The sequence below is a fragment of the Parasteatoda tepidariorum genome, chromosome 5, assembly GCF_982258835.1.
Source record: "Parasteatoda tepidariorum strain Cologne lab strain chromosome 5, Ptep-v5.0, whole genome shotgun sequence".
Classification (NCBI taxonomy): domain Eukaryota; kingdom Metazoa; phylum Arthropoda; class Arachnida; order Araneae; family Theridiidae; genus Parasteatoda; species Parasteatoda tepidariorum.
In genome coordinates, this window is record NC_141759.1 from 70548235 (window position 1) to 70562799 (window position 14565).

The 14565-nt window shown below is 25.9% G+C and overlaps 1 protein-coding gene across 1 annotated transcript; it reads left to right on the top strand.

Moving 5' to 3' along the window:
• The first annotated feature begins 736 nt into the window (after positions 1-736).
• LOC139426554 (zinc finger Y-chromosomal protein 2) lies at positions 737-10593 on the top strand. Its single transcript, XM_087164169.1, has 4 exons — positions 737-1278; positions 5222-5459; positions 6646-7806; positions 9215-10593. Exons 1-3 carry the CDS (start codon positions 1119-1121, stop codon positions 6647-6649), a joined length of 402 nt encoding a protein of 133 aa, XP_087020295.1. The 5' UTR covers positions 737-1118; the 3' UTR covers positions 6650-7806; positions 9215-10593.
• Positions 10594-14565: the final 3972 nt, after the last annotated feature.

Consider the following 14565-nt stretch of genomic DNA (forward strand, 5'->3'; position numbering starts at 1 on the left):
ATATTATATTAAAATTATACTTATTACTGTGATTAAATATTTTACTATGCAAATAAATGCAAAAGGAAATTTTGAATAGGGTTTAAATTGTGATGTTTAACATTTATTTCTGAGACCCATCTCAATATATTTCTTTAATTCTGCATGATGCACATTTGTTAAATTAAAAACTTAAAGCTCTATGTAAGTTTAAAGGCGTACTTGAATGTAAGGCATAGTTTCATAAAAAAATTTTAATTGAAGAAATAAATAAAACATAAATGGAAAGAAATAAGAAATAAAACATTTATACATTGTATCTTTTTTAAAAGTATGAACTTGAACAGATAGAAAGCTGATTTGTATTGCACACCTATACATATTAGCTACATTTAAATATACATCAGGAGAAAATACTTGCAAGCTCTCCCAGTTTGAAAATTACATGCTACAATGATGTAATTATAATGCCAAAAAGAAAGTTAAAAGTAGCAATAAAAAAGTATATATAAGAAATATTTTTTCTTGTCACATTTACTTTAAAAATGTTATATTTGGACCTTTTTAGACCAAATCTATTTTAATGTATTGTGGCATACGCAAATGTCTTTTAATTATTTTAAAAGAGTAAAAATTAAGAACAAAATTATTTCAATACCAGCTTTATTCTTTTTATATGCACTATGGGGAGGTATTGCATCATAATGACCTACTTTTTTATTAACTTAAGGTTTTTTATAAACTTAAGGTTTTTTATTTTACTTAAGGCGATGTATCACTTGAAATGATCTTTATTTCTTGTCAACTTTGTGTTTTGTTTTAAAAATGTTTGGATAAAAAAGTATAATGACCAAGTCACCAAAAACTCTTAGATGAAAATGAACATTGATGCCAGTCGACTTAAAAGATTTGATCTTTGAAAAGTCGTAGCATACTGAGTTCATTCCTGATAAATTTTTAAAAATTTATTGTAGCTTATCAAACTTTTTTTAAAAAACAAAATGATGAAAGAAAAAAATTGGAGAAAAATCTTTGTAGGAGATTTTTTAATTTATACTTTTCTTTCCTCTCCCACTCTTTGATAATTGTTGTTTACTTTAGTAATCTAACTTTAATTTTGTTAAATTTATAATTAAATTATGGGTGATATATTTATCAGCAATTTTATATACCTATTTTTTTTTTTCTTTTCAGATAATTTTCAGTCTTTCTCTCTAAACTTTCTAAATCAAGGAAAAGAAAATTCTACTTCTATCTGTGTGAAACCAGTTCCTCTAAAATTCCAGTGTGCATACTGTGGTAAAATGTTTGGTTTTAAAAGTTTATTAATTCGACATCTACGACTTCACACTGGTGACTCACCATTTAAATGTGACAAATGTTTCCGAAGTTTTAGACAAAACCGTTCACTAAAATACCACTTATTGACATTTCATAAATAATCTTGAAGATTTAAAGTAAACTTTAAATTTAATATATTGCATTTCATTGGTCTAGTTCCTTACATATATGGTTTGAATGAATCCCAAATCATCGCTAATGGCCCTTGTGTAGTTTTAATGTGACATAATCTTATAAAAAAAGGTTTTAAACTATTTTATTTTTGTATTTTGATTTGGATATGCTTTTATTTAAACTACACATTACATGACGTAATATATTTATATCTAATATTTATGATTTTTTCATTGTAAATGGTGTTTCATTGACGTTTTTTTATTTTTATATTAAATGTGTTCGTTATTATCACTTTGTAACATTGATTTTATGTATTAGTATGTTAAGATATCACATCTTAAAGTTTTTGGATCTGGTTTTTATACATGTTTTTCTATATATATATATATGGCTCGTTACATCTTAGCTCTGTTTTAGAATTAGGTTAAACTGCCTTATTATGTTTTAACAATATTGAACTGCTTTATACATATATGTTGCTTTAAATTTTATTTTAATTGATAAAATATATTTGATGAAAGTGTGCAGTTGATAAACATTTAATTCCATATTCGGATATTGTTTCTTTTAACGTATGTTTTCTTTAATGTTATTTGTTTTTATTCACACATTTAGATCTTTGTTGCAGTATTTTATAGATGTTTTTTTTTCATTATTTTTTGCTTTTTTTTTTTTTAAATATTTTTTTTAGATGTATAAGATTTCAGTAGATGACTTCTAATATGCATAATACATATTAAGGATTTATGACTTTTCTACCCTCCTCCCCTCATTAAAATTTTGCAAAATATGAAAAGGGAAAAAAATGTATTATTTTTGTTATAACTGATAATAAAGGTTATTAAATATTATGCAGGCAGTCATAAAATTTTTATACCTCATTTCTTATGAATCACATTTTACAGTAAAATAATAATTACTCATTTAATAATTATTTTTATTTGTAAAAAATGCATATTCTCAATATTTCCTTGAAATTGGTTTTAGTATCAAAATAATTAGTGAATTGATAAAAAGGTGGGATCTTGTGAAATTTATGTAACTTTATTTTTTCTTGTTATCATAAAATTTTGTGTGAAATGTGAAAGAATATTTTATTTGAGTTAGTTTTTTTCAAATTTGTTGTCATCCTTTCCCATGATAAAGTTACTTAAGTCTACTTAGTCTAGTTATTTAAAATGTCACACAGTATTGAATGGAAGAATAAGCTGTATCAAATAGTCAATCTAATTTGATTTTTTTTCTATTATTTTAATAATAACGGCGTGTTATTTGATTCTTATCAAACATTGAGTTAATTGACTATTTTGACTCTGCAATTTGACTCTTATCAAATATTGAAATGAATTTATTTGATGAGGTGACCTTTATTTCCTAAGTCCGATGAAAAAAGAAGAAAAAACTCACAATCTTAACGTTTTCAAAAATTAACTACTGTTTGGGACTTTTAAGCCTTTCCGTTTCAGCATTTTTATTTTCTTATTTTATTTCATTGCTGATATGGAACAGTCGTTCTGTATCCGATTTGCCGCTGCATCAATGTTCGCTCTAAAGCGTTTTAATTTTAACACTACTCAAAAGATAAAAGATCAAGCATTGGGGCAAATTTCATTAAGGAATTTTTAATCCGCATTTGTTTACACGTAGAAGGTAACCGTAAAACATCTTACGTTAACTCAAAGATCCTTAACTCATGATTTGTCTATAATTGTCGATATGTTTTCATCTACTTATGAGGTGCAAGTCGGGGACACTTTATAAATTAACCAGCCATTGCGAGGATTCAAACCTGGCTCACCTCATTTGAAAGCATGAGGTCTATACCACCTCAAGTTTCAGCTGATCCATTTTCAATTAATTTTTAATTAGTTTAAAAATTTTATATTTTGGTCAAAATTCTTTTTTCCTTGAAAGTTTACTATGCTTTTTCTTTATTTTGTTGAAATTACAGTCCAGTTTAAATTATGGAAATTTTTCTTTTTATATTCTTAAAAATTATTTTTATTAAAATAAAAATTTAATATTTTTAGGTTTGTCAATTTTTGAAGACCAATCTCTGCTTTCTTATAAATATATGTGCTTAAGTCCCATGAAAGTTTTTGTTTTAATTTAAATGTGTTTAAAAATGAATTCAATGAATGAAAGTAATTAACTCATGCTAAAATTCATTAATGAATAAAAATTAAGCTATTTTACTAACTACAATTGATATTTGTTTGTATCTTAAAATAAGTAATATGGCTTGTTATAAGCTGACTGTCGATAATTCATAGCATGGGATAAGCTACTACTCAAGTTTTTAGCTACTATTCAAGTTTATGATAAAAATTTGCAAATGACAGTCGCATATATCATGGTGCGTAGCATTTTTAAAAAGTGCTTAAAGGTGCTTATTTTCAATTTTCGGGTTTTAAAAGCCCTTAAAGGGACTTTTTTCATGGGATGATTTTAAAAAGTACTTAATTTTCCCTTTTCGAAAATTAGATTTTTTCTTTACCGTGTCGATTTTCTCTGCATATTATGCAAAAGCAGGGTTTTCACATTGTTCTATTCAACATTTTCACAATTCCATTTCGACATGCCGTTGGTCCGTAACGCATGATAACACTAATCATGTTACATGTTTGATGAAATACTTGGAAGTGACTACTGAGCTGGACTCAGAGAGATTCTTGCACTCTTATGTGCAACTCTGCTGTATTTTGCAAGATATTTTCAATTTCATGCTTCATTTTCCACCCTCTGAAATCGAACCGAAAATCCTCTCTTTCTTTTTAAGGTGGCTAATATAATCAAGAAAAGAATTCTTTGTCAGAAACTAGTTATTTTATTAAAGTCTTTGAAAATTATTTTGCATTTTGTTAATGTATATAGTGCTTAAAAATATTTTTTAAGTGCTTAAAAAGTACTTTAAAGGTGCTTATTTTTTGTTGAGAGATTTGGCTACGCAGCCTGTATATGAAATAAGTGTTTTTATCCCCTCTGCCAGTATGTTTAAAAATAACCATTGCATTAATTGAGACATTTTATGGTATATAACTTTACTTTAAGTTTTTCTCTGTGAGTGATTTATATAAAAGTTGGTGCATTAAGGGTATAGAAACAGTAAATAAATTTTGTGATATTCAAAAACAGTGAATGAATTACTGCATGTGAGAAAATTGCGTAATTTCTTAAACTTAAATGTAATTATGTATGAATTCTTCTAAATTGAAAAGACTAATAAAGATTTAAAAATTTTCAGTGCTTGTTTGCTTAAAATTTCATGAATTTTTTGATAAATATACTTTCACTCTAAAAGTATTTTGATTGTATATTTTTTAAGTTCCACAGTGTTTTGAATATAGTCACTTTGAATATAGCAATGCTAAAGTTTGGTGTTTATGATTAAATCATGTGAATCTAAAGTCTTTGTACATTATATATGTTGTACGTAAAAAATAATTAGTTTTTATAGATTTTCCAAGGCTTAAAAGAAGTTTTCTGATTTTTAGCAGTTTGCAATTCAAAGATATATCAAAGTAGTCACTTGCTATAGAAGTTTTATTCTTTGATTCATTACTATCTTTTTATTACAAATACAACCGAATAAAGACCATGTATCAAAAGCAATGCTTAAAAGTATTAGCAATCTGAGAGGTCAATGTTACAATTTATGCATTTATCAGAACTAATAAAAGTTCCTAAATTTAATTGGTTTTGTAATATAAACGTTAATAAATATTTTGCTTCATTTACTTATATGTGTGTATGATATGGTTGATACATTAATAAATTATTTCAGATAAATTTATGTCTGAAAATTCTAGAAACTCGTATATTCATGAGATTCTCTCAAGCAAGCCACCACCAAGATTTAAATGTGACTTTTGTGGTAAAGTCTTTCACTACAAGTGTCTTTTGACAAAGCATATTAGAGTCCACACTGGAGAAAAACCTTTTGAATGTGATAGATGTTCTCGAAAATTTAAAACCAAAGAAACTTTGAGATATCATATTGCCTCATTTCATGAAGGTTTTATGTAAGTTATACTTTTCAAAGTTTGTATTGTTAAAATATTTTTATTTATTCCTTACTTTATTAGAAAATATAGTAAAATTTAAACTTAGTGCTTTTTATAAACGCATTTTAGGTGCAAAACAATTTAATTTTAATTTATCATGTTATTTAGAATAAAGTTTTATAGAATTTGGAAACTGTTAAAATATTTTGAATGGTGTTGTTAGTCATCGAAAGAGTATAGTAGAAATAAAATTTATTGCTGCTCTATTTCAAATTTTTAAATTTTAAAAATTTATATTAATAAAATATTTGAAAAAAAATATGCAACAAGTTCCAGAACTCAGCTTCAGTTATAGTATTGGTAATTCAAATTAGTTCAGTCCATTTTCAAAAGATGGCAAACCCGTTTAATAATCACTTGCTTAAAGACATTGTTTCAGACCTCATTTTCATCAATAACTTTTAAACAGTGGTCGTAAGTAGCGTACTACTTACTACTGTAGCGACTACAGTAGGGAAACTACTGTAGTTGCTACATTTTTTTGTAGTTAGTAGTGTAGTGTGCTACTTTTTTGAAAAAGTAGTAGTGAGTAGTACGATACAAAAAAACCCAGTAGTTTCTAGTGATTCCTGGCAACTACTTTTAGCGTTAGTTTAGTAAATAAACAAAGTTCTAACACAACTTATTGTTTGTATTTGATTGGTACAAATCTTAGTGGATGCAATAAAAATGACCCTGCTTTAACAAGAGTAATATTTTAATGCATAGAATCACATGTAACTAATATTTAAATTAGCCATCATGAAAAATAGATAATTAATCACTTTGGTCACACTTTCACATGCGAATGTACACTCGGGAAATATTGATATTATTTCAAAGGAAGGGAACGTATTTTTTGATGTACTTAATTTCTTGGACAAAATAAAAGAGCATTAAACAATTAAAAAATTGCAAGTATTTGATAATTTCACATTTCTTAAATAAAATATTTGCTTTTGAGAGAGAGCTTGTTTTTCCAACCACTTCTTTTAAATGACTGCTTATGATTTTGATATTGATTGAATTTTTCAGATCATTCTACAAAATTTTCCATTTAATATTTTTTTTCTATTTTGTAATAAAATTTTTTTAAAGTATTTGTTATTTTTGCAAAAGAATAAATAGCTTTTTTTTATATTTTTCTTCTTTCTTTTCTTTTTAGATGACATATCAAGCCTCTTGAAGCTTATTAAGAAAATGATTGAAATATAACTTGAACTGTTTTAAAACAGAATCATCAAGAAACATGTTACTCATTGGACCTGCTTACAATTTATAATTGAATGTAGTCTTTTTCAAACTCAAATGAGACGTATTATTATTGCATGCATTTCGATGACTGAAAGAAAGATTTAATTTTATCTTTTTAGGAAAAAAAAAAAACTTTTGTGTATAATTGAATTAAATTGTTACTCTTATTTGATTTTACAGTATAATAAATGGGCAGTACTATTATTTTTATATAAGTTTCAAGGAAAGTTTGCTCAATTTCATAAATTTAATGGTATTTATGTTAGTGATGTTTATTGTCAGAATTTATAGAATTAGAGTTTATTATTAAATAAATTCATAAGACATTTTGCTTAAAAATAAGAGTAATAGTTTTAAAATAGACTTTTTTTTTTTTAAATTTCGAAAAACCTTGATCATTGACCACATCATGGAGAATATTAAATTTTTATAAAAATTAATCATCAAATAATAAAATTGATTGTATTCTTAAATATATAGTCATGAAAAGAAGTATGTCGTAAAACTCTGAAAGTAATTGCACAAAGAAAGCTATGTGCTTGCTTAAAACTTCATGTGTTACTTTGATATGTACAAGCATTTTCAATTTAATTCTTATGATATTGTTTTACATGGAGTTAGTTTTTTTTTGAGTTTACAGCAGCCCCAACTTCCAATTATGACAGCGAGTAATTTCTTATTTCTAGTTTGTTTCTTTTTTAACATAAGTTTCATTTTATAGTATTTCTTAAATTTTTATTTATTTTATTCAAAATATATGTAAGAAGTTTCGATGTGTTTAACCGCTAATTTTTGAACCATTTCAGTTGATCTGCAATTTGTGTTTTCTAAATCTTCAGTTCTTGCTTTTCCTGTTGAACTTTGTCCTGCTCCCAATAAAGAAAAAGAACAACATCCAAAGTATCTGTGTACCTACTGTGGTAAAAGATATCAATTTAAGAGTTATTTGGCAAAACACATAACTGTTCATACTGGAGAAAAACCTTTCAAGTGTGGTATTTGCTCCAAAGGTTTTAAAAGAAATGAAAATTTGCAGTACCATATTGCCACTTGTCATAATTATGTTATTTAAGTAAGAATCTTGTAAATTATTTATATTATTATTATATTAGCTTAGTAAATAAAAAAATTGAACTGTAGGATAAATTTATGTACTGTGATTATTACTTAAAACAACTTCTATTGTTTCCTGAATCTTTCATTTCAGTTGACTAATTGATTAGTTTGTACAATACTTAAAAAACTAAAATGTTTTATTGATTTATATTTTTATCTGTTGTCATAAAAACCCTTAATCAAGTACATATGTTTAGTTTTATTGCATAATACTATAACAAATATTTTTTTGAGCAGCATATATCTTTAGTCATTTTACATAAGAGGAAAATGCTCGGTTGAGTTGTTTATGTTTACCAAAAAAAAAGTAGCTATTAAATTTCTGATAAATATCCAGCAGATTTTTATAAAAATTATACATGCTCATGTGTTCAAAAAATGCCTTTAAAAAAATATTTTGTCTTAGATAAGGTTTTTTTAATTGAATTTGAAATCATGTCATCTATAATAATAAAATGAAGAGTTTTTCTGTATGTGTGTCTCTCTTACTATTTCGAAATTGTTGTGCTATATTCCTAAAATTTTGACTACAACTATTGGCAATTTTAGTTTGAAATACAAAAAATTCCAAAATTGTAATTAATCTGATCAAAAGAGATGTTCTTCATGATGAAAAAATAAAAATTTTCTCTCATGATTTATCATCACACATCGCCGCATGCAAATTATAAATGATATTGTTTTTTTTTATTATTTAAATATAACAATGATGTTTGTTACCTTACTGCTTAAAAATTAGTTTCTTTTGTTCATTCTTCAGTCCCCTTTTTTAAATAATTACTTATCTTCGATTTATTATGTCAGGTAAGTGCAAATAGAATCAACATGCATGGCATGTCTAGGCAAAGTAACTGAAATCTTATTGTAAGAGCTGTCTGAAACCATGAATTTATTTTTATTTGCAGTTAGGATTTTGTAATGTGTATCTACTGACCTAAATGTTATAAAGTCAAAGGTAATTTAAATTATGAACTTAAGTTATGTACTGAGGTTATAATTCATCAACAAATTTTGAGAATCTCTTCTATTATATTGACAATAATATAAAGCCTCATTTTCAGTGCTATAATACTGAGTATAGTTCGTCTTCATCTTTTCATGCATATACTTTAAAAAGCATGTTTTTCTTAATCTATAAAGTAGTGAAAGCAACGAATACTAACGATAAAAATTTTAAATTATGTTGATATCTGTTTTTTAGTTTGAAGATTTCAATAAGCATAATCACAATATTTCTGTATTTTTAAATTAAAAAATTGTATTGTTGAATTTCCAAAGATAATAAACAAGATAGCCTTAATTATGCCATGGTAACATGTTCTTTTTTTCTAATCAGTGATTAATTTTTAATATTTTTGTTTCAGGTCACTTAAACTATGATCTTTCCAACCTCCCTACAGATGTAGATGATTCATTTTTGAACTTGAGGTGTAAATACTGTCACCAAAAAACCCAAAGTAACTGGCATTTACAAAGACACATGCTGAAACACTTTAACGTTAAATCTTTTCAATGTCAAATCTGCTCTATGAAGTCCAAGCATAAGCACTCTGTTAGACGTCATATCGTAATGAAACATGGCAGTTGTGGCTAGCCCCAATATCATGCATGCGAATACCAAGCTTGTAGCCAGAATTTTATTCAAGAAAAGCACCCTCTCTTCGCATGTATGTCATCCTACTATGAATGGTGTTGACCGGTTGTATTATCTGTATTTTAATCGATAAATTTTTAGTTTAAATTTGTTTATTTATTACACTAGAACTCAGATTTAAAGTCACTGTGAATAATGATTTTAACATCTTTTCAACTCAATCCCTTTTTATTTCATATATCAGTAATGCAAAAATATGTAGAACGTCATCTAAAATCTCCCTGAAATACTCATGTTCTGAGTCTTCTTTGAACCAACTGTTAAATGATAATTTAAGTAATTTGACAAGTGCAATAACGCAAAATGATCCTATTTTTAAATCAGTAAACAGCTCGTAAGAAATTGGACTTAAAAATTGCTCAAATAGAGCATTTTCCCACAGATTGTAAAAGTAAGCTGCAGCTATGCGGTCTAAGAATAATCGATTCTTTTAAAGTTTCGTTTAGAAAGCAGCTTGTGAAAATGGTTCTGGCTGTGTGGCTTCTTGCACGTCTTCCAATGTTCGACAGAAAAGGAAAATTTTAAACTTGATATCGTTATCCTGGAAAAAAAGTTTTTAATGGTTTCAGAAAAGACAGTTTTACATCAGTTCCAACCGAGAAGAATACTGACTGCATTGCTGAACAGAATGCGAGCTTGATCCAAACTTTAATAAGCAATCAGAATGTGATAATGATGTGATCTGATGATTATCAATTTCAATAGCTGAAATTGTGGAATCTAGTAGTGATGAAGAAGAGTCTGAATCTTCTAGTCTATCACCATCATTTAACAAAGTAGCAGTTATGATGCCGAGCCTGAAAGTATTCTAAGGACATTGAGGAACAAGAAAGAGAAAAAAGTTCTTCTTTATTAAATAAATTACCTTTAAGTTCCAAATTTTATTTAGGTATTTAACAAAATATAGTTAAATTTGTTCGTGTTTAAATGTTATTTTTCATGGGAATTTTCATATCCCTGATAAAGTTGCGTGCCATTATTTACAACTTTTTTGTCCAGTCTAACGAATGTTGTTAAATTGAGGTTCTTCTGTATATATCTTTTATGTTTGTTTATTAAAAAGACGTGCCATTTCATTGAGTCTGCAAATTTCCGTTTTTATTTGCTTGATTTCCATCATAAGACTTTAATCAATTTTAATATTTAAAAAAAAAATTATGTTAAACTGGGTGAGCAACTACAAATTGTACAAACGTGATCAAAGTATCTTAACTATTCTGACTAATTTGTTGTTAAGAATTCTTCAGAATCTTGAATTATATTAATAAACTCAATAAAATAAATTTTATTCTGACTAATTCGTTGTTAAGAATTCTTCAGAATCTTGAATTATATTAATAAACTCAATAAAATAAATTTTCCTGTCATGAAATTATGTAGAGAAGAATTCGGTGTCTTTTACTATTTTAAAAAGATGAAATCAATTCTTGTATAATACAGATAGTTATTCTATATAGTGAACACATTAAAATCGTTTACAAATTAATTATTAAAAAATTATTTATTGCGTTTGAACTTTGTGATTGAAAACTTGATTTAAAAACAAGTTTTAATTGAAAAGTGTAATGTACGATAATAATGTGTGAAATGTTACATATTCAAAACAAGACATTTATTCCAATTGAGAATTCAAAAAGTAATGACATTTTTAAACGACTAATAGAAGAGTCGCATAACTGTAAATGAAACTACTGAATGTATTTATAAAAACATTTTTAAAATAATTTACCTTTTATTCAGTGTAATAATTTTTTTAAATTGTAATCTTTATTATACATAGTTTTATTTGTAATTTGGAGATTATGTTTCTAAAGTTTTATGTTAATGCACTAACTTCAGCTTTTTTTTTTTAAATTTTATAAAACTGTTGTGTCATGTCTGATTAAATTTAATTTTTTTTCAAAAATCTAAGTTAGACTAAACTTCACTCTGGTCTCCTTAACTTATGGCCCAATGAATACTGTCTTACTCATTTATTACAAAACATTAATTTGAATCTTGTGTTTGATGAGGGAATTTTTAATAAATTGTCAGTTTCTCTTTAAATAGACATTAGAAAACCTGATTATTACAAGTATTATTCTGATTTAGCAAGAAATATTTCTTATGCTTCTAGATAATTATTATATTAAAATTTGTCGTTTGGGAAAAAAAGACATTATTTGGTTTATTTTTGTTTCCGTAATAGATGAACAATAAACCAACAATAGTTTACAGGTAGAGATAAAGAAAATAATGTCATCTCCCTTATGTGTCTTGCCGTGAATCACACTGTTGCAATATCTAACTAAAGATGTTGCTTTGTGAACCATTGGATATAAACACAGAATAAAACTCTGATGAAGAAGAAACAATTCAACCACATTCATCCTTGATGTAAAATCATACATAAAGTTTGCAAATTAAGCACTTTTCTTGAATCAGTGAACATAATATAAACATGATCTAAATTAATGTAAATAAAAATAGCCATATTTTAATATTTTCCATGTAATTTCTCACATTATACTATCATATCTACTGCTCAGTTCTCTGATATGAGCAAATTGTCACAGCTCCTATATACTTTTTATAAATGAGTTCAACTTAATTTTACTTATTGTACTTATATAATTTTGTTCATCGACGCTGAACTAATCTGAAATGTTATAAAATTTATGCGAGATTCTATTAACAATATTTTGTTTGTCACCTTATAAGTAAATTATATGATGAAATTTTTTAGTTCCCTTTGCAATTGAATTTTTTTTTTATCAAATTTTTTTTTTTACTTTAATAAGTCCATTTTAATGTAGTTTTATTAAAACTCTAAATTAACAGTATATGATTTTCAGATTTTTTTTCTGCAAGTTTAAATAGTAATTTTTAAACTTAGGAAAGGGGCTGAAAAATATATACTCTGAATGGGTAGAATCTCAAAATCTGAATGGATATAATGGCATGCTGCATTTTTTGGTTTACTATGGTTTCTAGTAAAAATCTGATCTATTATTATTATTTAAATAGTATTTTTCAGTTAATGTTTACTAAATGTCTTTTAGATTTCACATTTTTTGAATAATTCCTGTGTCATAATTTTTTTTAAAACATATCCTAAAGAATTTTTATGGTTTCTAGTAAAAATCTGATCTATTATTATTATTTAAATAGTATTTTTCAGTTATTAATGTTTACTAAATGTCTTTTAGATTTCACATTTTTTGAATAATTCATGTGTCATAATTTTTTTTAAAACATATCCTAAAGAATTTTGATTAATATTTATTCAAAAGTAAATTAATGGTTTTTCTTTAACTATCCCAAAAATATTCTAATATTTTACTTTATGTAATATTCAGAAAAAAATCTAAGCTTACTTTAAAATAATGTGTTCTCTTACTTTCAAAACGCATATAACATTTGAAGGCTCTTCGGAATAAAAGCTCTTAAAAGACAGAATTCTATGTAATATTACAATTAATTTAAAATATGTAGAAACTAATAAGAACCTTTTAGCTTAAATTCAAGATGGTGCTGATGGAAAGTTCTTAAAGGTAATAATTGTGTTTTGTAGTTTTAATACTGAATATTTATTAAGACACCAAATACGGAAAAATACAACAATATATTTTTAAAAAAAATAGCGTTCTTTCATCTATTAGTTAAAGGGAGTGAGACAAAAATTATAATTAGGAAAATAAGTGGAAGGGAAATTAAAGAGAAAGGAAAGGACAAGATATGAATAAAAAACAACAAAAACTGTGGGGAGGGGGAGAAAAATATGAAAAAGAAAGCACAAGTTAAAAATGAAATTAACTTTTTCTCCTTCTCATTTTCTTTTTGTTTCTGCTATTTCTTCTTTTTTTTCCTCTTTCTCCTGTTTTGCCCTTTCATTGGTTTTGGTTTGTCTCTCATCTTTTCTTGTTCCCTGTGTTTGTTAAGTTATTCATTTTCCTACTGTCCATTTTTAACTACCTGATGGCGGAAAGTTTATTCTTTCCAAAATGTCTGTAAATAGTGTCTTAAGCTTGATAAATATTTAAGTATTTTGTATTCTTTCATTATACTACTGTTTGAAAACTACCTTTTTTAATTTATTCTAAAATAATTTTCACGAAATATGTCATTTTTTCTTTTAGGATTCTCATATTTTGAAACCATTACTCAAAACAACGATTTGAAAAAATTCCACTGTGATGTGTGCACTTACTCCTCAAATGACCACTCTAATTATAAAAGACACCGATTGGTCCATACTCAAGAAAGACCTCATACTTGTCCTATTTGCAAGAAATCCTTCAATCATAAGTTTAACTTGAAGAATCATCTTATTACTCATTCAATACTTTAAACTCCTAAATTCTATACTTTTTCTGTTTCTTTTGTTTTATGTTTATATTTGCTTAAGTTAAACTTGAAGAATAATCCTATTACTCATTTAATATTTTAAATATCTAACTTCTATACTTTTCCTATTTCTTTTGTTTGATTTTTGTGCTCAAAATATTGTAACTATGCAAAAATATACAAGTTTAACTTGAATAGTCATTTTATTAATCATTCTATATGATTAACTCCTGAGTTCTTTGCTTTTTCTGTTTCTTTTGTTTTATGTTTACACTTGAGTTAAACTTGAAGAATCATTTCATTCAATGTTTTAAACCTTTTATTTAATATGTTTTTCTTGTTTCTATTGTTTTATGTTTGATTGTTGTGCTGAAAATATTGTTAATCTGTATAAATATACAAGTGTAACTTAAATAGCCATTTTATTAATCATTCTATATGATTAACTCCTAAGTTCTTTACTTTTTCTGTTTCTTTTGTTTTATGTTTATACTTGAGTTAAACTTAAAGAATCATCTCATTCAATGTTTTAAACTTCTAATTTATATGCTTTTCCTGTTTCTCTTGTTTTATGTTTGATTGTTATGCTGAAAATATTGTTAATCTGTATAAATATACAAGTGTAACTTAAATAGCCATTTTATTAATCACTCAATAACTTCTAAGTTCAATGCTTTTTCTGTTTCTTTAGTTTTATGTTTGTGTTTGCTTCTGTTAAATTTGAAGAATCCTCTT

Coding starts and splice junctions, on each gene's coding strand:
- LOC139426554 (XM_087164169.1), top strand. CDS start 1,119: ATGGGTGATATATTTATCAGCAATTTTATATACCTATTTTTTTTTTTC. Junction 1,279..5,221: donor ATTCCAGTGTGCATACTGTG/GTAAAATGTTTG, acceptor AAATTATTTCAG/ATAAATTTATGTCTGAAAAT.